Here is a 23,184-nt window from a genome sequence, read left to right on the forward strand (position 1 = left end):
AGCCCACCCCTCCTCCCCACAGCCCGCGGCCTGCCGGGGGGCGGCGGGGCCGCGCTGCCTCGGCGCCAGCTGCTCCTCCGCGCCGGCAGAGGGCGGCGCAGCGACGGTGGGCCGCGCCGCCGTGCGGAGGCGGGTGGCGAGCATGGCCGTGTTGCTGGAGACCACGCTGGGCGACCTGGTGATCGACCTGTACACGGAGGAGCGGCCCCGCGGTAGGAGCGCGGCGGGCCGGGGCCGGGGGAGCTGAGGCGGTCGCGGCCAGGGACGGCCGCGGTTTTGTGCCTTGCGCGGGCAGGTGGAAGCCTGGAATAAAGCTGCGGGCGGGCTAGTCGCCGCTGGGGGCGGCCGGCTGCAGGCAGCGCTTGCAGCCGCCCTCCGCACCCGGATGGCGCCCGATCGGTCAGGAAGTGCCGGTTTTAGCGCCCGGCCCTGCTCGGGGCCGCCGCTGTGGCGCTGGGGGAGGACGCGCGGCTCGCTTCCCTGCGGCGGCTCTGGGGGCTGCGAAGGTTCCCGAGGTTTTCCACCGTTCGGGGAAGCAGGAGCCGTTGGGCCGCACCCCGCGCCGCCCCGGCTGTTGGGCTCCCCTCAGCGCTGCCCGGCGGCACCCCCGCCCGCGCCCCTGGTAGCGAGCCCCGAGCTGGGGCTGCCCCGCACCTTGAGGTTTAGCTGCCGGCACAGCCTCCTAAGGCACGGCCTCCTCTGGTTCGATGTGTAATTTCTACGCATTGAACAGGCTTCACACGGGTGGTTTCAGTCAACAGCACACCTTCTCCCACCCTGTGTTTTGGCGTGTCGCGTCGGACCTCAGTCCTGGGATTAGATCCAAATGACTGCCAGGATTTCCGCGGCCGTCAGCGGCCCCCGTGGGCTTGTACATATGTGTTTGAAATACTTATAGGCATCAAGTTGGGAAGTTTGGATTTATTTTTTAAATTATGCATTTATTGTACGTGTAATGCATATTTATTCAAAAAATTGAGAAAATGTATATTCTAAATCGAAAGGCAACTGTGATCTTTCTTAGGTGTTTGGAAAGAAACTGGGGAGAAGAAATGTGCATTTCTGTATAAGTAGCTGTATTTAGGATTCTCTGAATCACTAGAGGTAGGGTTTAGGAAGGGAGGAAATGTTACCTCTCCTTAGAGCATTTCTCACAGCGTTTATATGTTGTATGCTGATAAGTCTTAAGACAGTCTGCTCCAAAAACACTTTTCTACACATTGAACTGGATATCTCTTATATCTATACTTACTATATCTGGGCTTCTCATTAGTAAATGTTGGTATAATTTCTTACAGCTTGTCTGAATTTTCTGAAGCTCTGCAAAGTCAAGTACTACAACTATTGTCTTATTTATAATGTACAGGTGAGTATTCTCAGTTCCTTTTTTGGTTTAAATTCACAAACATGAAAGCAATATCTTATGTATTCTGCTTTGTGACAGAGGGATTTTATTATACAAACTGGTGACCCCATGGGAACTGGCCGTGGAGGGGAATCCATATTTTGGTAAGTAAAACTTTTGTGTTACTTTAATCGACAGAGAAGTTGTATAGAGGAGTAGGGGTTCCGATTAGATTGTTTTCAGCTCTCTTGGGGCAGAATTACTGATGGGAAGTAAAAATGTTGATGAATAAGCTTCTTCGGTTGTCATACCTAAATACGTTTTTGATTCTTATGCTGCCTTTGGCCATTAAGATTGTTTTTCTGGACAATATTCTATCTTTGACCTTAGAAGCGAAGTTACAACTAACAAGTTGTACATAAATTTCTGTTTATTTAAAAGTTAGTAAATAATTACAGATTTGGTTTTGTAAGAGAAGTATCATAACTAAGTGCTCTGTTGAAGGCAAATCATTAGCAGTTTGTTACTACTTTTATTTTTGTAACAAAATGTATTTAATTGAGCTGGAAGGGAATATAGAGGCTATAATTCATTCCCTCTGTGTATAAGAAAGTAATCCTGTTGTTCTAAAAATTTACTTGAGTTCATTTTAGTCATGTTGAAAGTGTATAAGGAAATCACTTTTCTTCCTTGTTTAAGATGTTTTCAGTGGTCATGCACATAAAAGTTGAATAAATCATTCAGACAGCTAGGATGGAAGTTAGCAAAGTGCATATATTCTATGTGATTCCTTTTGAATTGTTATTAAAAGTAGAATTAAAATTGCAGAGCAGAACTAAACCTGGAGTGCTGGGGAACACAGTATACAGAGATAAATAGCTCAGTTGGAACAGAGGCAGTGTTGCTAGACCAATATTGACTTTTCTAAGTCTGGTCTGTCAAAGCATCTTAAATACATAATGTTGAAAACCTGGATACATGGATCACCACTCTGGTGATCCTGGAAGCAGTATAATTGTGCTAAGCAAATGCAAGTCTAGGTAGGTAAACTTGCCAGACCTGAGCTGTCTCTGCACATGGGTAGATCGAGTTTATTTTTATATTCTGCTCTTTTATAAGGATTGGTCTTCTGGGGCTGTTTGGTAAGGCAGATAGGGAAGTATAGTGTGATGAGAGAGTGGCAGATTCTGTTCCGCTGCTAGCATGGAGAATGGCAGTTTGTCTTTTTTACCTGGTCATTACTGCTGAAGTCCATGAAATTGGAGTTTCTGTTCTTGCTACCCAGGAAACTGATGCAGGCAAAGTTTAATTTGAATCCTTTCTTCATAGAAGCTTATACCTGCTTAGCAAAATGAGTTCAAACAGAACACTGTCCTTAAATTTGGGCAAAAATTGACCATGCCTCTGTCAGTTATGGAGTGAGACAAAATGCGTGATATCAGGATTAGACTTAAAAAATTAAAAATAATTTAAGAATTTGCCATATCCTGTGTATCTCAAATTACTGTATGCAGTCCCGTCTATGTGATGAACTAAGTTTACACGTAGATTTAGTTACTTTCCATTTATCTTGGGAGAAAAATTTGTGGCATTAATCATTACATTTTTACAGTGTGGATTAACTTATTTTTAAAGAGCCTACTTATCAAAATACGTATTTGCCTCATGCCTTAGAAAAATGTTCTATACTGCATTTAAAAACATACAAATACACTCCCCCAGGTCGTGTGTCGTCCCCCCCCCCCCCCCCCAAAAGCCACTGTGAAATGCCTCAGAGAAAAATCTGTTGTTCCCTGTAATATAAAGTGAATTATGTAAATGTAGAGGTCCATAAAAATGTGCATGGATGCAATGTAAATTCTGGTTTTATTTGAATGTCAATGTAAACATTTTTAAGATGTTTTATTTACTGTTTCACAGAATTTGTTTATCTCGCTTTTTAAAATTCCTTTGCCTTGTAATGTATTTGTTATATGTATTTTCAGTCAACTGTACGGTGATCAAGCTAGATTTTTTGAGGCAGAAAAAGTGCCAAGAATTAAGCACAAGAAAAAGGGAACCGTGTCAATGGTGAACAATGGCAATGATCAGCATGGATCACAGGTCAGCATACAGTGTTGGAAAGCCTTGGTACATTTCTAAGTAACTAAAATGAAAATTCCTTCAGTTTACAAAAGAGGCATAGCAATGGCAGTGTCATCTCAATAGTATCATCTTGTAATATGGTCAAAAGGCATGTGAAAAAACGGCCATAGGTAGTATTTTGCATAGTGTCCCAGGTGCCAATGGGTATTTGATTACAGACAAGAAAGAGATTAAAATTCTCAGATTCAAATCCTGTCCTAGATTAATTTTATAAATCTTATTTGTTAGAATTCAATCCTCTCTTTTTTTTTAATTTGTTTATTCATTTCTGTTAATACCTTGATGTGAGTTTGCTAATTTATGGAATGGGCAGGAAAAAATCTTGTAGTTAAATGGAAGTGAAAAGTAAGGAAATTGGGTTTTAAAATAATCTTAAAATTTTCTGGTTATAACTTTGTGTTAGTTTGGAAGCTGAAATCATACCATAGTTTCCTCTATATGTTTACATGCAAGTGTGCATTAATAATACAGGGTAAGTTTACAGTTTTATTCCAGTGCTGTTATAAAACAAATTTTTAAAGTGGTAGTGTTTCCTTTGCTGTTCCCTGTTCACATGCACAAAGTTTTTGCTGTACATGTATTTAAAGCTGTAATCTCATAGAATGGTATTATTTCTAAATTATAATTTTAGATGCATTGTCACTTTTTTATATATTAAAATGCCTCACTTGTAATATCCATATGTTTTGATTCTAGAAAGAGGGGTTTTTTATAATGGAAGAGCAATTTAGAAAAACCTACCACTTTATTCCAGCTAGAGCTTGTAATATATGGAGTTAATTTTGCTGCTTTCCCTGCATTGTATGTATAAAATTGTTTGTTTGGGTGGGGGGGTTAGGAAGAAGAGATGACATTTATATTTACATTTAAGAATGCAGTCTGCTAGCATATACACAGGCATACAGGAATGAATGCAGTTCCCAGGAATGTTGTTATAGCTTTTTCCTTGGGAAAGAAGAATTCCAGTAAGGAATTACGTGGAGTTGGCTTACAAATATAATGTAGCTTAGTGTAACCTATACCAAATACTGACCAGTCTTAACTGTGTTGCAGAGAATAAGGAGTGACATGTTACTGGGCAGATTGTAAAGTGTGGATGTAATGGTTGTGTTCTGTTATTTGTGCGTATCTGCTTCTTCCTCCTTTGTTCATTACCAAGTGTCCTCCATCTTTAATTTGTTACCAGCTGTTCAGCTGGTATAAATTTTAATAGCTTCCATTTTGCCCTAAAGTGGAACACCTGCTTTGTGTTAGGATACATTTCAGTGCTGGTTCAAGCAGATCTAAGTCAATGCTACTGCGTTCTAATTTTCCTCTCAATGCTGCTGCATCCTGTGTTTTGGGAGAGAAGGGTTTGCCATACAAGGGAAGGCAGGAAAAAAGTCTGAAGGCAGGAAAAAAGTCTGGATAGAAGGAGGTGAAGGTAGAACTATGGAAGCTTTTGCCAAAACTGTGAAAATGCACCTGCTGAATGGAATTTGATGAAGAGGCCATTTGAGCTCAGCTCACTGCTGCCCAGAGGGGTAGCCTTGCTCTTTGTGTCCTCTCCCTGTCATCAGCTGTGATGCCTATCACATCCTTTGCTGATCTTGCTCAGCAAACCTACCTGGCAGATAGCTATCTGCTCTTCCTCTGCCGGTCTGGTTTTCTGCCAGGTTACTGAGTCATACCGATTCACAGAAGGGCCCAATGAGCTGAAGCTGCTAGCTTGTGTGGAGGGAGACTTGTATGAGAAAGCCTCTCTTCCTCAGGTAGTGGCTGGGAGCTGTAGGTTGGCTCACCATGTTCTCAGAGGTGATGGAAGAAGACTAATCTTCTCCTGCAGAAGTCAGGAGGAGGTTTTGGTTTTTTCCCCCAACTGATTTCAGTGAGAGTTGTACCTCTCCTAAAGTAAAACTCAAGCCCTGAATTTTTCTATTTACTGTTACTGGTTTTGTATTTTCTTTTCTAGTTTCTTATTACTACAGGGGAAAACCTGGATTACCTTGATGGTGTGCATACAGTATTTGGAGAAGTGACAGAAGGCATGGATGTATTGAAGACAATTAATGAAACCTTTGTAGATAAGGATTTTATCCCATATCAAGATATCAGGTGTGACTGCTTTTAACTTCCCTTTTTGAGGAATACATTATAATTAAACAAATTAATCTTTTTTTGGAATCTAGATTAATATAGCGGTCAGGTGACCTGTACATGATATCTTAAATACTTTTTTATTCCAGTATTATTGGTAAAATAAGCAGGTACTAAAACAACTATATAAGAAAACGTGCAACTATGTTGCCTTTATAAAAACATCAGTACTGGTATTTACAAGCATACAGTACGTTTGGCTCTTTGCGATATAACTGAGAGTCAGCGGGGCTGGTTTCCTGTTACTTGGGTAAAGAGAGTTTTATTTGCATGTGATTTATGCTGGTCTTGGTTTTGTTTTCTGTAAGGATAAATCATACAGTAATTTTAGATGATCCATTTGAAGATCCACCTGGCTTGTCTGTTCCTGATCGCTCACCAGAACCTACTAAGGAACAGCTAGATGTGAGTGTTTATGATAGCTTCTTGGGGAAAAGTTGGAAGAAATAATTAAACTTATCCCTATTAGTGGCCAGCGCAAACTTGGTCGAAATAAGAATTCTGTCTTTAAGGCTTTGTCCGTCAAATCTGTATCCTAAAAGAATGACATATTTTTAGTGTAGGAGCGTAAGAGATGCTCTTCTACTATGCCAGCTTGAGTTCTGATATGTCAAATGCTTGTATGTTATTTGGGGCTATTGCTGTGTTTAATCAAATATGGCTGCTTAATCTTTCAAGAAAAGGATAAAAGGGTGACTTGGGTGCTCTCCCTTGTGAGGCCATATTTTAGGTTTCTAATTACAGTGCAGTTAAGCAGAACATTCAGAATATTCACCTTTGGCATAACTGGGTTTTTGTATGCTCTGATAGAACAAAAAATATAACAATTATTAATATTAAAGTGCTTACTGCTGTTTTCCTTTTAAATGAGAAATAGTCTATGTTTCAGTGGAAGTAATCTTGGTTATTCTTTGAGCTATATCTGCAAGCATGCATACTGTTGTGGTGTATTTGATCAAACAGAAGGAATTTGCTAAAAATATAACAGTAATTATTCATAGCTTACTCATAGCATGCAGTTATGGAAGTTGCTATGTGAGATTATCTCCTTGTATGGAAACAGTTGTTTCAAGCAATGAATAAATTGACTATAGAGAATATTGTGTATTTTTAAGCTTAATAGATATAATTACAAGACTGGAATTAGGCTTTCATAGTACATCTGCACTGTGGTTAATCTCTGATGTACCTTCAGATATGTTAAATGGTATAAGGAGTTTAATAGCTCACTTACAGCTGTGTAGAGATTGGAAAGCTTATACTTAGTTTTCTTCCCCCATAGCATGTCTGAAGATACACCTTTTGGTGTAGAGATGGCTGTAAGAAAGGCAGCATTCTAGAGATGCTGATGAGAAAAAATTAAACCTCAAATCCTGCCTAGATGTAGATGTGTAAAAATAAAATAATTGTGATATATTTAATGTTTAAGTCTAATGACTCACAGATATTTGCAGTGTTCCTTATCTTCATTTCTGGTAGGAGCTATCTAGATTAGAAATGAGTTGACACTTGTGGTGAGATATTGAGTATGAGATGGGAGTATAAAAGAATTTAGAATATCTAACTGAATATGGTTCAAATTGGGCCTGAAAGTTCATACATAGTTCATAGTGCCTGAAACACATGAGGGTAACATCTCCCTCCCTTTTTTAATCTAAGTAGGAAGAACAGAATGAAAGCCCAGTTCTGCAGAGATACAGCACTCAAGCATTTTTCATGTCTTGAGGGGTGAGGGGGGAGGTCATCCAAGTAATATTTGGAAAGTGAGAAAGAATTTTTGGCCATGGCTTGATAATAAATAGCTTTTTCCTTCATTTTTCAGAGTGGCAGAATAGGAGCAGATGAAGAAATTGATGACTTGAAAGGACGGTCTGCAGATGAAATAGAAGAAGTTCAGGCAGAAAAAGAAGCAAAAACTCGTGCCATTCTTCTGGAAATGGTGAACATCTTTCTGTATTTATCTTTTAGATGTTATTCCTGTGTGTATGCATGTTATATTAAGTCTAGGAGGATGTGTACTATTTATCTTGAAGTTGCTCATCTGATGATGATGTTATGGCTCAGAATCTGTGCTATTAAATGTCTGTGGTACCATGAAAAGGGTTGAGCATGAGCACTGGAGGAAGTTTTCTGATAAAACCAATGATATTTCATTTTCAAAGCCAAGATTAAAAGTGGGCCAATGGAGGCTCTATAAAAACTTGGTAGAAATGCATCCAATTAAAAAACCATAAACATAATATGCTGCTGAATATCTTTAATCCTGGAAAAGGTTTAGCATGTGTGGGACAGAACTGAGCTAATTTGAGATAATCTCTTCTCAGTGCATATAGTGGCATTGAGATTGCATTATTCACATATGTAATGGTTGTCTTCCTTCTGTGGGATTAGTTGAATTTAACGTTGGTTACCTTTATGTTCTTCCTTCTTAGGTATAGTGTTTGGTAACTGCTGGCAGTTGTAAACTCCATATAGTAACAAATTTGTGAATAGGCTTTGAAGTCTTTTTTCTTCTTTTTTTCTTTTCGTGCTCTCTCTTTTCTCTCTCTCTCTTTTTTTTTTTTTTTTTTTTAGAAAAAAAGAGAAAGGAAAAAAAGCACACACGCTGTTGAAGGATAGGTGAATCCATCACACTTCTTTACAACTACCAAATTCAAATTTATGGTGAATAGTTTGCAGCAGAGACTAGTACCAAGGTCAGTCTAGATGTGGCCACAGTGTTGCAGAAGATCTGCAGGTGTGGGCTCTTGTTTTGCAGCAGCAGTGGGGCTTATGACCTGTGTTCCAGATAAAGTTAGCTAAGAAAGGCAAGTGGGGTATGTGAGCCAATGCAGTAATTTTCTATAAATGTTGCTGGGTAGTATGCAATAGGGAGCTATGTCATACAAGCTGAAGAGATGGAAAACTAAGTGTACTGCTAGTTTCACTGATTTGAGAAACTCCAACTATTAGTTCCGTTGTTCTTTTGTTGAAACAATAAACTTATCTTGAGTGTGTCGTGCTTAAACTCCTTTTGTGTTCTCTTTTGTGGAATCTGCTTCTTACTTGTGTCATTTTGCTTCTTTCTGCTATCAAACTAGTATGCATTACCTTTTTATTAGCATGTTAAGTAAAAGATGGAGATAAACTTTTTAAATATCACTAGTCTTTTGTTCGGGTTTTAAGAAGTGCTGCAATTCAACAGGAGGTAGTTTGTGTATTTGCATTTTCCTCTGTAACTTAATTTGCTAGTTCGAGGACGGGAATTTTGATCAAAGGTTGCAAACGTTGAAGTTGTGCGTGCTGTAAGCAAGTGTTCCTTAGTAAGCAGGAATGCTTTCTCCCTTCTGTCTGTTGGAACAAAGTTGTATAACTGTAACTTTTCATCCTTATCAAGCTATCTTAAATTTAAGCTTATCCTAGCTGTTGCCAGATTTCAAGAAAAGGCAAGTTTATCTTCGGTACAGACAGAGACTAAGGAATGGATCCAGTTCATTTTTACTTTTATAACAGAGTGGCTCTAAAAGTAGACTTTCACCTTTTAGATCTGTGTATTTGTTACATTATGAACAGGGAAAGCAAGGTAGAAAGTATTTGTGACTTTCATGAAGTCCCAGTGGTGGAATTGCAAATAGATAATAATTTTTAGGTGCTATGGAAAACACTTTTTTTGGTGACGCTGAGTATGAAAAATATTGTATTAATTTTTGATTTTGTGATAGGAATGTGTCTGAGATCATACAAAAGATGTGTTGCCAATGTGCTTGTGGCAATAAAATGTAGAGAGCTTTAGGCAGAAGTGATGAAAGTCTTTTTCTGTATGCTGCAGGTGGGAGACTTACCAGATGCAGAGGTCAAGCCACCAGAAAATGTGCTGTTTGTTTGTAAACTGAATCCCGTGACCACAGATGAAGACCTAGAGATAATATTTTCACGATTTGGTCCCATTAAAAGGTAATTATTGTACAATTAAAAAAGAAAACAGTTGTTGAAACTGAATTTGATTCCTGCCAGTCTCTTTAGTTTTGGCTGTTAAGTAGTATTCTGGCATCTCTGGAGATTTATCCTGTGCCTGCATGTGTTTGAATAGAGACCACAACAATGGTGATACAAAGTCAGATCTAGGTAGATGAGTATCCTGTCCCACCAGTGGTTTTGGGTGAAAGCCTAGGGAAGTGTAGGAACAAGGAAAGCATATGATCCTCTCCCCAGCCCCCCTGTCATCTTCTTCCTTTTAGCAGTTTTATCTCAGATGCTACATGAGCTAGATACAGTCTCTGGGTTTTTCTTCTCCATGGGAATATGTATGGTTTTGAGATAAAGCAACAAACACTTCTGTCATCTGATATGCTCCTTGTTAAGGTGTTCGTCATGCCTGCTGCCTTTTTCAGTTTTGAAATTGGCTCCTAGTTTCAGTTGATTCCTCCTGGTACTGGTATCAAAAGACGTGATGAGCAGTGAAACCTACTTTCCTACACCTCTCTATCCTATACCCCAAAGTTATCTTTTTTTCTTGCTAAGAGTACTAGCCTACATACTCATGCTTTGTATGCATTTTTTTTTTTTACTCTTATTCTCCCTTTTAAGCAGTGCTTGCCTATCCTACGTTTTTTGCTCCAACAACATTGACATTTTAATTTCATATCAATTTTTCAGCTGTGAAGTGATTCGAGACTGGAAGACTGGTGAATCTCTTTGTTATGCTTTCATTGAGTTTGAAAAGGTATGTTATTTTGGTATACTGTATGTAGATTCTGCTTATAAAAGTTAATTTTCAGCATACTTCCATTAACAAAAATAGTGAAATCTTCAAGTGTGGGGTAGCTAATATTTTCTCTTACTGACTTAGTTATAGAAGTTGTAGGTCTAAATGAGGCAAACGTTTAAGTCTTTCTCTATTCAACCAAGCAATACAAATGTTGTTCTTGGGTTTTCTTGAAACTAGTGGGAGGAGAGCGGGTCCCTTTTTTTTCCCCAGAGCACATTAGGAGTTAAGAGTTAAAGAAGGGAATGCTAGGAGAAAAAGGAGGCATGCTGCATAAAGAGAGGAGGGTGCATGAAAATAAGGTAGATTGCTGTGTACAGTAGTGTCCTATAAATGTAAATGGCTTGTAAATGGCGCTTGCTTTATCAACATGCTGCTCTTACTGTGAGATTGATAGTAAAAGTTCTCTTGGTGGTGCATAGTTTCTTGTTTGTATCTGCTAATCTCTCTAATCTGTGAGGAAAACTGGAAAACACTGGAAAAGTGTTCTCACTTTTCTTTAGCCTACTTATGTACTTAAAATGGAGCTTTTGCTAGTTGTTGTCCTTTTCTTCCTTGTTTTTCTGAATGTATTACATGTGCCAAACACGTAGCTGGATTAGCAGATTTTTAAAATAGTGAAATGGAATTTGAAATGTTTACGTTTGGACAAAGCATAACTATTTCTTTTAAAATGGCACAATGCAAGAACTGCTGTGCTTTATGTAATTTTAGAAAAAAATGTATGCCATTAAGCAGTTGAATTTGTGTTTGAGCTGTTCCATGTATATTCCTATGAAATAATCATGACTCAAAATTTTCTGGAAACATTAATATTAGGAGGAAGACTGTGAGAAAGCCTACTTCAAAATGGACAATGTGCTGATAGATGACAGACGGATACATGTGGATTTTAGCCAGTCTGTGGCAAAGATTAAGTGGAAGGGAAAAGGTAGATATGCTTGTGATTCTTTGACCCTCCTAACTTAATAAGCCATGACTTCTAAACTGTAAGTATTATAGAAAGAGAAGCAGTTGTTATGAGCTTAAATCATCTCATCTTCAGGGATATAAGTTTTCCTGGTACTGTAGTAAATAGAGCAACACAGTTGCTAGCTCTTCTCTTCACTTGTTCCATATGAAAGAGTAGAAGGGTTTACTACTGTTATGTTAACATTACATTGCCATGGATTGCGTTTTTATCAGATGTTTTTTGGCCAGTAAATCATTTGTTCCTCTCAAGCTTTAAAAGTGATGTTTTTTATATTACTTATTAGCAAAATATGGCAGTACATTGTTACTTTCTAGTGTCTTGTCTTTATTCACTGTATGACAGTTGGGTATATACAAGAAAAAGTCAGTATTCAGGCCAGAGATTTCCCCTCTTCGCCTCCTGTAGGTCAAGCGTATTGCATAGCAGGCTGTATGTTATGAAACCAAATTTCAGATGTTTGAGGATGTTTTGGGAGGAAAGATAGTGGGAGAGGTGAATACAGTGGTTATTTGGTTGTTGGGGATGTGAGGAAAACACTGGACTTGGAGAGGTGACTGCATTGCAGTGGTGATGTTCTTGTCTGTCTTTGCCTAAAAATGCAGTCAGCCCTCAATTGTTTGCATATGATTTCTCCAGGCTGGGGACTAGTCATGGACACTGAGGTACTAGAACTTGTCCTGAAGAGAGCTGAGAGGACTTTGTAATCTATACCATGCTCTGCAGTGCATCTGCATGACTACATGGAAAACTTTTCTTTATCTGGGTAACTTAGGTCGAAATTGTCCTATACCTTGGAAAGCTAACTATATTGTCATCTTGGTTTGCTTATGTGGTACCCAAAAAATTACCTAGGGGAAGTATTGTCCTTCCACCTTCAGTAGCCATTTCTGACCTGGCCAGTTAATATTGCAGTTTTAAGTATCACCGTGAGATGGCAGCACGTTGCTGTAGAATAGTTTATTAATCTGTGAGCTGGTACTTTCAAGTGAATGGGTGGAGAATGAAATCTGTCATGCCCCTCTTTAAATCAAGACGTGACAATTTTTTTATAGTTTTCCATTTGAATTCCTAAGCTGTAGCTGTCTCAGAGGTTTCCCTTTGTGCAGCGCGGAGCAAAAAGTCATTTAATAATTACTTTTTTTTAAAGTCTGTAGGCTTTCATGGTAACAGAATTTAAAGTAGTGTGACATAGGACCTGTAATCAGAGTGGGACTAGCTGCTAAATCCTGCTTTGTGATCCTGTTCATGCGTTGCCTCCGCTGGATATGAGTGAGGAGAAAGCCATATGTTGTTTAATGGGATCTGCAAACAAGAGAAGGACAGAAAATCACAACTTGTCCTACTCTCTTCTACTCTGTTACCCAGATGTCAATGTTGTTTCTGTAATTGTATCCTGCTATGAATCTCTGTATGGTTATGAAGAGCTCTTAAATTCATAAGCAGAACTTAGTAATAGGTGTGGATCTTGGTTGTTTTTTTTAGTTGGAGTGAATTGAATATATTTTTCTGTGGATAGGTGGGCGGTATACCAAGGATGATTTCAAAGAGTATGAAAAGGAACGTGACAAACCTTCAAAACTTGCTCTGAAAGAGAAGGTAAAACCAAAGCAGGAGTATCCTTTTCTGGTCAAAGGTATTTTTTGCACTAAGTACAATTTATGAAAACAGCCTGGAAAAGACTTCGTATTCTTAAAGCTTGCCAAATGGGTGTTTTGCTGCTGCTTCATATAACCATTTGGTGTTTGAGATGGAATTAAGCATTTTGCATTTTTCATTTGATGACTTCGATGAATCAGCATGAGCTGTTTCACTTCTGTGTTGTGTGCAGGTAAATAATGTTGCTAGTCCAGAGCCCTGGAATGACGTGGTATAACAGTGTTTTAAGTAGTTTCACAAAGGACCTGCTGCATCCAAAATGAGACCATAGTAGTAACTAAATCATGCTCTGTGATTCTACTTTGCTCGTGGTGAGCATGAGAGAAGAGAAGACCATAGCTTGTTCAGATATCCACAGGTAGAAAAGAAAGGAGAACTGGGACCTGGCTGTACCGTTTGACAGGACAGAATTAAGTCGTTTTAGCACAGCTGATTTTAAAAATGTGTATGATCCTGTTCTGCCTGAAATACATAGTAAGTCTTGGAAAACCCTGGTCTGATAAACAGGGGTTTTTGCTTTGTGAGCTTTTACATTCTGCTATTTATTGATATTAAGTAACAGATCTGTCTTTAACCTACACCATCAGTACCAAGTATGACCTTGTCCTGGATGAAGATATAGAAGAGTCTCAAACAAGTCAGTCACACTTGGCTAAAAAACAAAAGAAGAAAAAGCACCACCACTCTGAAGATGAAGAGGATGACAAGAGGACCAAAAAATCTAAGGTACTAACCTCTTTGTGCATTAACTTTATACCTGTTTATTGTTCTCCTAATAAGAGAAGCCAGGAAAAAAAGTCTGATATTGAACTGAGGACATGGCGTGCAAAGTCCTGTAAAATACAGCCGTTGTAAACGTATAGAAGGCTGATGTTAGTATCTGATTATGAAAGAGGCTTTCCAAATCTTCCTGGACTTTTGAAGCTTGGCATGTCTGAATGGCTTTTTGCCAAAACATCCTGAAGAGGCAATGTAGCCTCTTATGAAGTAGGAGATCTTCAGCACTTTGAACCTGTTGTTCACATATTCCCAGTCATAAACTAGTAGTTAATCATATTTCATGAATGCAAACTATTTCTCATTTTCTTGCCAGGCCAGCATGTGTTGGCTTTTTCCCATATGGAATCAGAAACACAATCTCTTTGCATTATCTTTTTTTATTTTTCCTTAACTACTTTGGAAGTGTTTTTGTAAAATCTGTATGCAGGTTTGCTTGCATCTGTATTGTGCAAGCATATGCTGCTGTAAGACTCAGACTATGGAGGATCATCAGAAGACAGTGGTTCTGTCATTCATTAGTTCCACTGCAGCCTGTCAGGTCAGCGTTCTCACGTTTCTGTGAACTTGGGGTAGTCGAGATGTTGATGTTTCATGGAAACAATGTCTGCAATGATAAAGTGGAGGGTTAACCACCATTAAAGTGTGAGCATTAGGGAGAATTGAGCTAAGCTGAAAAAAAAACCCACCAAACCCCAGTATTTTAACAATGCAAGCTTTATGAGTGAGAACAAGGCTGTCTTCTAGCAATTTTGCAGAAAGTGATAAGGTTCCAGCCACAGTAAATAAAGCCATTGTCCTGGCATGAGTTTTGGGTACTGCTTTAAGTTCTGTGTCCAGAGAGCATACATGCTTCGGTTGTTCCACTGCATCACTTTTTGCTGTGATGCTAAAAATAACTTTTCTCATAAATGTTAGCAATTAAATTTTTTCAGTGCCACCAGTAAGCCATATTACTCATTTGTGGTACAAGTCTTTTTGTCACTGTTTGTATACTAATTCAGTTGGGATTCTTTGGGTGGAGGGGAGGGACCTGTTCAGATAATTAAAGTCTTGATCAGAGCATATACATACAAGAGGTCTGAACTAATGTTGGTTTAGACTTCCTCCTATCTTTTTGGCTCATTGACATTGTCGCTTTAACATTCTTGAATCAGATGTTTCTGGAAGTAGTCTTTGTTCTTGATGGTTCAGAAATTGCATGTGTGGAACTGGCTGGTCACGCGTGATTAGCAGAGAACATTTTAAAATCATTCAGATGTCTCCACCCCTGCAGGTGGTACAACAAGTACTGGAAGCAATAGACTGCTAACCTCTGTATATTATAATTGTTACAGGGGGACTGCGAGACACTTTAGCAGTGGATTTCATAGCACAAAAATGTGAAGACAGAGGGATTCCTGGTGCTATGTCCAGGTTCTGGAAAATAGTATTTTCTAGTGCTTCACTCTGATCTCTTCTGTGTCTCTGTATATCTTTTTGTGATTTAGTTGCCTGCTCCTGTTGTGGTTTGTTCCTGTAGTCTACTGCTGCTGTATTCTGGTATCTTCTTTCTCACTGCTTTCCTCTCTGTTGCTCACCTTTACCTGTTTTGGTGTAAATAGCTTAGCCTTCTTATGCCAAAAATCATGAGTGGAGGCTTACTTCTATTCTCTGATGGCAAGCAACATAGTTCTTCTTGGAACTGTGAAAATGAATTTATGGGAAGAATCTTTCTCTGTGCCTGTACTTGAGTATTCTTGTTAGCGTGTACTATATAGTATGTACATGCTGAGCAGTATGTACTCCGTCTGATTTAGAGATTCAGTAAGTATCTTGGGCATGGCCCTTTCTAGATGAAATCTGCAGGCAGCTTAGCTGACAAATCGTGTTTAGCATATACAAAATGTACTTTTTTTTTTTTTTTTAGATTTATAATTTGGGCATAATCTGGGGAACTTGTACAAGAACAGGGGAAGGAGGCATGTTCTTGAGGCAGAGTATGTTCAGTGTGAATACTGAGACCAGCACAAAGCATAACAGTATGGAAACTTCTTTGATGAATGATAGCATTTTTAGTATAGGCAAACAAAGCATTTGCCGTTAACCCTATTTTGGAAATATTAGAATATATTTGAGGTAAGAACTTTAAAACAAAACAACAGGAGATCTTCCACAACTAATTGGCCAAAGACCACAATAGCCATGCGTCATACATAAACTTCCCCCCTGAGCCCCTAGTGTGGCAGAGATTTTAATTAACAGAGAACAGGGCCTTATAATGAAGTTCTGGCGACTGAAACTGCAGTTTGTGCTACCAGCTCCAGCTATGACTGAAGGGGTTTTATTTTCCGAATAGTTTCCATGATGTTGAGTTGTTTTTCTGTTCTCTTGCTGGTGTTTTTTTTTTTTCTTTAGTGTATTTTGACTCATCCTTTTCTTAGTCTGACACCCGTTTCCTGAATCTTCAGCCTCTGTGTTGATGTTTTAAGAATATATTTTTGAATCTTGTGCTATTTGACTTGATTCCAGAGGGTAGAAGAGGTAGGGTGTTGTGGCTTGCTTTTAGTAGGTAACAGGATGTGGGTCTGGAGCAGGAGGCTGCACTACCATGTGGGTTTGTGAATAGGATTTGGTAGAGTTTTTTTGCATACAGGTCATGCTTCTGCTTGAGATCTATATTATTACTTTGTTCCCTTTCCAGTTTTCTCTGTGTGTTTTGGTTCCTTGGTTTTTTTTTTTAAGGTAACTGGATCAGTGGAGGAGTATAGCCTATCCAATAGATTTTTGTGAGACGTAGGGGCTTCCTGATTTTCAGGTTTCTGTAGTGCATGGTTTTGGCAAACATAATGATTTTTCTGGTTTTAATTTCCTGTTCTTAGTGCTTATTGGACACTGTTCTCTTTATATTCAGGGTCAAGTTTGATCAAAATATCCCTCCTGAAAAGGCGCACTCTATTTGTTTGCTCCTTTTAACCTTTAACTAGTGTGCTTAATGTATGTAGAGGTGGCATATTTGTTCTACTTTTTGTGGTCATGGTATCTAGCTGATTTACCTGCAAGTGCAGTTTGGCAAGTTACTACTTTTGGCAAAGCCAGCCATGAACTTCCAGAGAAGTGTTTTTCCCTCTTTTCTTATTTCCTTCCTCACATGTGTTCACAACACAGTGCTGGATTAAGAATTGGGATGATAATCACTTCCTCATTGACTGATAAGAGGCTGTGATCCTGGATTGAGAAATCTGGACTTCAGCAGTAAGACCGAGCCTGTTTTTAAGTAGGAATCTTTTTCTTCCTCTTTCAATGGGAAAACAGCATGTTTCTGACTTGGATAGGGCATAAAAAATTTTATTTCAAAATATTGTTAGTTTTAGTAACTTAAAATGTTTAAAAAGTTGACTCTCTTCTGTGCCAAAGACTTTAAAAAGTAGAATCTTATTTAAGGGGAAACGTAACTGATTTTTGGAGGGGAATGAAGTTGCAATTCATTCTATTAATTCAAATGACTGCATTTTTTTTTCTTTACTCTGTGATCGTATTAGCTACTGTGATGACCTTTTTGTGGCACTTTCAGACTTGCCCTGTATACCTGTACTCTAAATGCTTCTGTGAAGGTCATTGTGCTTAGCTGGCTCCATGCTCATGCGACTTTTAAAAATCCTTTCAGCAAGTTGCCCTTTTCTGTGGCATTCAACGTAGGCTGTTTGTCTTCACTTTCAAGTCTTCAGTAACCTGTTCCCTGCCCTGACTTGGCCAGTAGCCTGTCTTCAGTGTTGGCTTGGTAGATTTTTCACTTGAGTGCTGTTCTGCTTTTCTCCTGTTTCTCCTTGTGCTGGGAGGAAACTTCAGCAACAAACCATCTAGAAGGCAGCAATGCATCAAGCCCACCATCTGTTTTTCTGGCCAATATTTTTGTCTTGTTCCTCTCTACTCCACCGCCATTCTGTCCATCTTCTGATGTTTACTCAGGCCCTGCCACAAAGGGACTTGAAACCCGTTGTCTTGTTCAAACAGATGGAGATGAGGCCTTTGGGTACAAGAGTAATATAGCTGTGCATCATTCTGAAGATGAAGGGACAAACCTCTTATAAATAGCTGGAATCACCACTCGTTTTTGATGGATTCGGATTTTAAAATCTGTACTGAAAAAGAGTTTGACAGTAAAGATGTGGAATAAGCAATTGGCTACCAGTGAGATTACTGTACCCAGCAGTAGTAGAAATTGTTTATGTAGATAAAGATCAAATCTGTGATTATTGATGTGTGTGTTGGTCCAGGGGTTTTATGTTGCTTATTTTAACTCCAGTATTTCAGCATTATCTACATAATTCTAAAGGCAGAGTTTGCTCTGGGAACCATCCTGATTGCTGCCTTTCTGGATAAAAGCTCTGCTTCGAGCAGATTCTTTTTCACTATTCTTTTAAATAAATAATGTTTTCTTGTTTGTACATGCAGTATCAGTTTTAGCCATACAATTGTGAATGCTACTATCACGAGTACATATTTAGAAAAATTAAAATCTTATCTGAAATTAAGAAAAATACTGTGCAATTTAATGCAGACATTCTTCATAGTTCGTAATGATCTGTGTTTAATAGTGGTGTAATTAAAATCCCATAAAACGGTATCTGTCTACTAAAGCATATAGTGTTACTAAACTTTCAAGTCATCATACCTTCAAAACAAAAGTGCCAACCATCTTAATAGCAAGTTGTATATGTATCTTTCTGCAGGATTCTGAAGTTCCTCTTCTATTTTGTTTCACTGTATATCTTAGTTGAATAGTAAGATCAAAATAGTTTTTAGCAGTGCTTGAAAATGTTACGAGTTCACATGTCAAAGCTCAATGTTGTGTATTAAGAAAAATCTTTAGAGTTCCTTGCATTGAAATGGCAACTTTCTAAGTGATCTTTATCTTTTTAGTTTTAAAATTGCTATGATGCTGTGGCCTGTATGGGTGTTGGTGTCTCCACATAGTTCTAGCATGTTCTGTGCCATAATCTTGTAGTGTGACATTTCACAATCTGAATAATTAAGCCGTCTTTCCTTCATTTACTAATACACTGTCTCGGTGGTTTCATACTGCCTGGCTAGTGCAACAAGTGTAGCAGGTGTTCTACTGACAGCAATTCTTCCCGTGTTACATGAACCTCATTTTTCTCCAAAGCAAATCCGTTCTGTGTGCTGAGCCACTCAGTCAGCATTCTTGGTGATGATATGCAGAAAGCCAGGAAAATTGAAAATTTCCTCATTTTTTGCTACCTGAACTTGCATCATTTTTTTTAAGAGTTTTTGTGTATGTGCTGAAACAGCATTACCACTTGTAATACATACTGTTGGTCTCTCCTTTTTAGGTCATTTAAAATTAGATAGACTTGTATCCCTTAGAGTTTACTATGTCTGTGTGTGAGTGTATCCTCATGTGTTTTCTGTGTGGGTCATACCCATCAGCCTGCAAAATACAACTAATTCTTCATTACCTCATTATTGATTGACTGTACATTTAAAAGGATTGGATTCTCCATGTTGCCTTTTCTTGTGGACTTTTAGCTTCAAGGAAGTGAAGTAGTTTGCACACACGTGTGTGTGGAGGGTTTTGGTCTTTGTAATGATCTCATTCATTTTTCCGAAGCCTAGAATTTAGGCCATTAAGGATTATTACAGGCAGGTCTTAAAGTGTTCTGCATCTTCATAGCCCTGGAATGCCTGTGAACCAAAACCTACAATCGAAATACTTCCATTGCTTAGATAAGAAGTCAAAATCCAAATCTAGCTTAGAAGCTTGTGTGATGCTTATGAAGAGTTTGATGATATCCATCTGAGTTGAATCCCTGATATAACCAGTTTTTGCTAAAGTTCCTTAGGAAGTACAAGCAGCAGCATGCCTGGCAGCCATGCTTTTTTCCCATAAATGCTGACAAAAGCTGTAGACTTATTGTCGTCATATAGTTACAGTGGGGTTTTTTTATGTTATCTCTTTCAAATCATCATGGATGTGAATCTATTTCAGGTAGTACCAGCCTTAGCTAAGCAACCAACCATGCTTGACTCTTCTTCTAGTTCTCTTCATGTCTTTGTATATTTTCCCCTTTTGTCTCTAACCACATATCTGTCTAATTCTTTTAACAGGATTCTGATCGAAAACATGAAGGAGAACGCTGTAGAGAGAAGATAAAGAGTGAGAAGAAAGACAGGCATCGGAGTCGCAGCCGATCTCAAGAGAGAGACTACACTTACAGCAAACAAAGAGACAAATACAAAGAAGACGTCCGAATAAGAGACTGGGATAAAAAAGCAGACAGAAGCAGAAGTCCTAAGAAATCAAAAGACAAAGAGAGGTCCAAGTACAGATGAAGGATGAGGAAAAGAGAGAGGGGAACTAAAATATGTTTTCTTCCAGCATTTCCAACATTCTTGCAAATGGATGTCCAGTTACTGGATAAAAGCAGTTGCCTTATGTTGGCAGGTTGGCCTTGTAATTCTGTGGATGCTCAGTGTATGACTGTTGGAGTTAGCCTTGATTCCAAGAAGGTTGTTTCAATAAAGTATTTCACGTTAGTGGAGTGGTTTGAGTCTCTGATAAGGAATATTGTCTAAAGCTTTTTGGAAACGTCAGCATGTGCTAACAAGTGAATTGCCTTTCTCCACCGTGAAGAGATTTGCAGGATGTACCTCCTTTCTACAAGGGGGTTGTGTTTATCTTTCAGCACTTTCAGATGCTATGGTAATGAGTGTGATAGAAGACCTGGGGAGACAGAAATGTGCTGTGCACGCTGCTTCCAGAAAGTGGGCAGATGCCATTTGTATATGAATATTCAAAACACTATTTCCTTCCTTTAAGTCCTTCTTGTGCTTAGTCATTTAAGGCTTAGTCACGTCGGCTCTATTTGCTGGCACCACTGTGCAGCAGTGGTTAAAGGTACTGAAGCACTGCTGTGCCGCTTGCAAGGGCAATGGAAGTGCTGCACCATACTAAATCAATAGCACTTACTTGCTCACTTATTTACACAGATAACTTGGCATTGTGGCATTGCTGGAGGATGCCTCTCAAAACTAAGGTTCGCTTGATACTTGGCCCATCTGGCCTCTGTAGTGTCAGGGGGATCCAGCTGCTATGATGTCAGGCAGGTTACGTTGGGTGGGTAAGAAAAGAAAATAGTCGCTCGCAGAATTAGAAGAAAAACAGAATTTGTAACTTGCATTGTATTTGCCAAGGCCTAGATGGGATTAATTTTCAGGTTTCGTAGCAGAAGTAGGTCAGTTAATAACTGTTCATCTACAGAGGGATGCAGGTGCTGTTATCAGAGCCTGAGTCCTAGTGCAAGTTGGCAGGCTCTTAAACGTCTGGCTTGCTCTGATAAACAAGACCTTTCCCTTTAAACAGTGTTAGCCAGTATGCATACATTTTAAGAACATGTATGTCCTTTTTCTGTCCAGAGGAGGAGACATCTCACATTTTTAGGAGGGGATACATGAGGAATAGTATTTGTCTTCCCTTCCATGGAATGTGTGATGGCTCGGAGGCAGTCTGCTTTGATGAATAAATTAACTTTTTTTCTTTTGTGATTGTGGTTTTTCTGTAGTGTCTGATTGTAATATGTAATAAGATTTTTATAGCTGGATACCTCTCATTGGAATGTGATCTCCAGGACAAAGACTAAAATTCAAGGCAGCCAAGAAGAGTCGCTGCAAATTACTGTGCCCTGGAGGGCCAGTAGCTGTGCCTGGCTAGTGCATTTGAATGGACTGTGTGCAGAAAGTGAACTTCTGATTAAGATGCTTCTATGGGAAGGCTGGTACTAAAGGAACAAAAGCAGCTGTTTACCCCATGGCAGAAAATTCTGACTAAGCGGGCCAGGTCAGATGCCTAGAATATCCAGACACAAGCTGAGCGAGGATAGTGAGGGTATTGTATACCGAAATTACTTTCCAGTGGCATCTACGCTGTTGTCGGTTTGTTAAAGATTGTTACGTGTATTTGGCTAAGAAGCTTCCTTTTGCTGAATCTCTCCTGTCTGACTTTTGTGTGCTTCAAAGCATGGAACTAGAAATCCAGCACTTCCATAACTGTCTCCTAACAAAATGTTTCTGAGCCACTGGGGACTTCCAGGGGCCTGTGCGGTCCTTGTGGCGTCAGAGTGCAGGGCCCCCTGTCCCAGAGGAGAAATAAACAGGAAGCCTGCCCTTGGGAGTCTGTCGCAGGGGGGCCTGGAGCTGAGGATTGCTCGCTGTTCCTGTCAAGAAAGTTTCTGCCTTCAGTCTGGGCATGAGAAGACTTCCAAAGAACTGTACTAGACCAGGATATGATGCATTTGGGGTAGTGCTGCTGAGGCCCTAGGTTTTCTCTAGCACTTCCTGCTTTTAGCCTGCTTTGTTAAAGAAACAACATTTGTACTACTATACTGTCCTCAGTTCTTTTCCACGGCCCATTTTTAACATAGAAAAAACACTGGCCAAATTTGACAAGGAAGTGGAGATCCTAAAGCCTTAAGTTCTTGCTGCTTTTAGGAAATAGCAGTCATAGAAAGCAAAAAAAAGCTTCCACTCTGAGGAAAAAGCTGGATTCCTGCTGAACACCAGAGGTTCTCTTGTGGGAGAGATGATAAAAGTGACTCAACAGCATGAAGAGTTTCAGCAGATGTTCCCAGGCTTCAGCTAGCCCCCAACCATCTGTGGGACCTACAGAACTTGATGTTTAAAAACAAGCACCCTGTTTCTGGCAGATGTGCTCACGTCTCAGCAGCAGAAATGGCTTGTCTCACAACAGGTAAATGCTTAAGAACTGAATGTTTATATGAGTAGTGTATAGAAGTAAATAGTCAATTTGCATAGGTGGCCAAAGAGTCTTCAGAATAAAAGGTTAAAAAAGAAATACATCCCAAAGGTTTCAAGTCTCTGATTTTCAATATGCCTTAGTGCTTTTAAAAATGTATCCAGTATCTTCAGATGGATGAAATTATCTGTTTATGTTTTTAAGCTCAAACTTTCAAACATGGGCGTTCAAAACTCAGGTGACTGCATAAAAGCTCCCTATTTGGAGGTAGGTACTTAATTTCAGGTACTGCTAAATAAGACTGAATTTCTGGGCCGCTCTGCTAACTCTATGGAGGGGTTGCAATTCACCTCGTACACACGTGAAGTGCTGAGCACTCTGAGTTAGGTGGCATTTACTGCTACAGTCATTGGAAGTTATGGTTGTGTACATGTGGTTCTTCTGGAAATGACATGAACGAGCTGTCTGGTCAGCTGAAAACAAACATTTTCTGCTGTTCCTGTCCTGCCAGAGGTGTTGGAGCAGACAGGACTTTTTATTATCTGGGAGTTGAAGAGTTGTCTTGTTTTATTCTAATGAGAGTTCACACTTTCCTATCCTCGTTTCCTTTTTGTCAATGCTATCTCCAACCTCAGTTTCAGTAATGACCTTTGGTG

At 39.3% G+C, this 23,184-nt stretch overlaps 1 protein-coding gene across 2 annotated transcripts; it reads left to right on the forward strand.

Moving 5' to 3' along the window:
• The first annotated feature begins 8 nt into the window (after positions 1–8).
• PPIL4 (peptidylprolyl isomerase like 4) lies at positions 9–20,313 on the forward strand. Of its 2 annotated transcripts, none has more exons than XM_072856136.1 (13): positions 9–212; positions 1,299–1,366; positions 1,445–1,509; positions 3,331–3,448; positions 5,442–5,584; positions 5,935–6,031; positions 7,449–7,565; positions 9,435–9,559; positions 10,262–10,328; positions 11,190–11,301; positions 12,860–12,956; positions 13,587–13,725; positions 19,885–20,313. In XM_072856136.1, exons 1-13 carry the CDS (start codon positions 143–145, stop codon positions 20,107–20,109), a joined length of 1,443 nt encoding a protein of 480 aa, XP_072712237.1. In that variant the 5' UTR covers positions 9–142; the 3' UTR covers positions 20,110–20,313. The 2 variants fall into 2 exon arrangements, with proteins under 2 accessions (XP_072712237.1, XP_072712238.1); XM_072856137.1 differs by lacking the exon at positions 9–212 and adding an exon at positions 438–905.
• The last annotated feature ends 2,871 nt before the right edge of the window (positions 20,314–23,184 follow it).

Source organism: Ciconia boyciana, chromosome 3 (genome assembly GCF_034638445.1).
Source record: "Ciconia boyciana chromosome 3, ASM3463844v1, whole genome shotgun sequence".
Lineage (NCBI taxonomy): Eukaryota > Metazoa > Chordata > Aves > Ciconiiformes > Ciconiidae > Ciconia > Ciconia boyciana.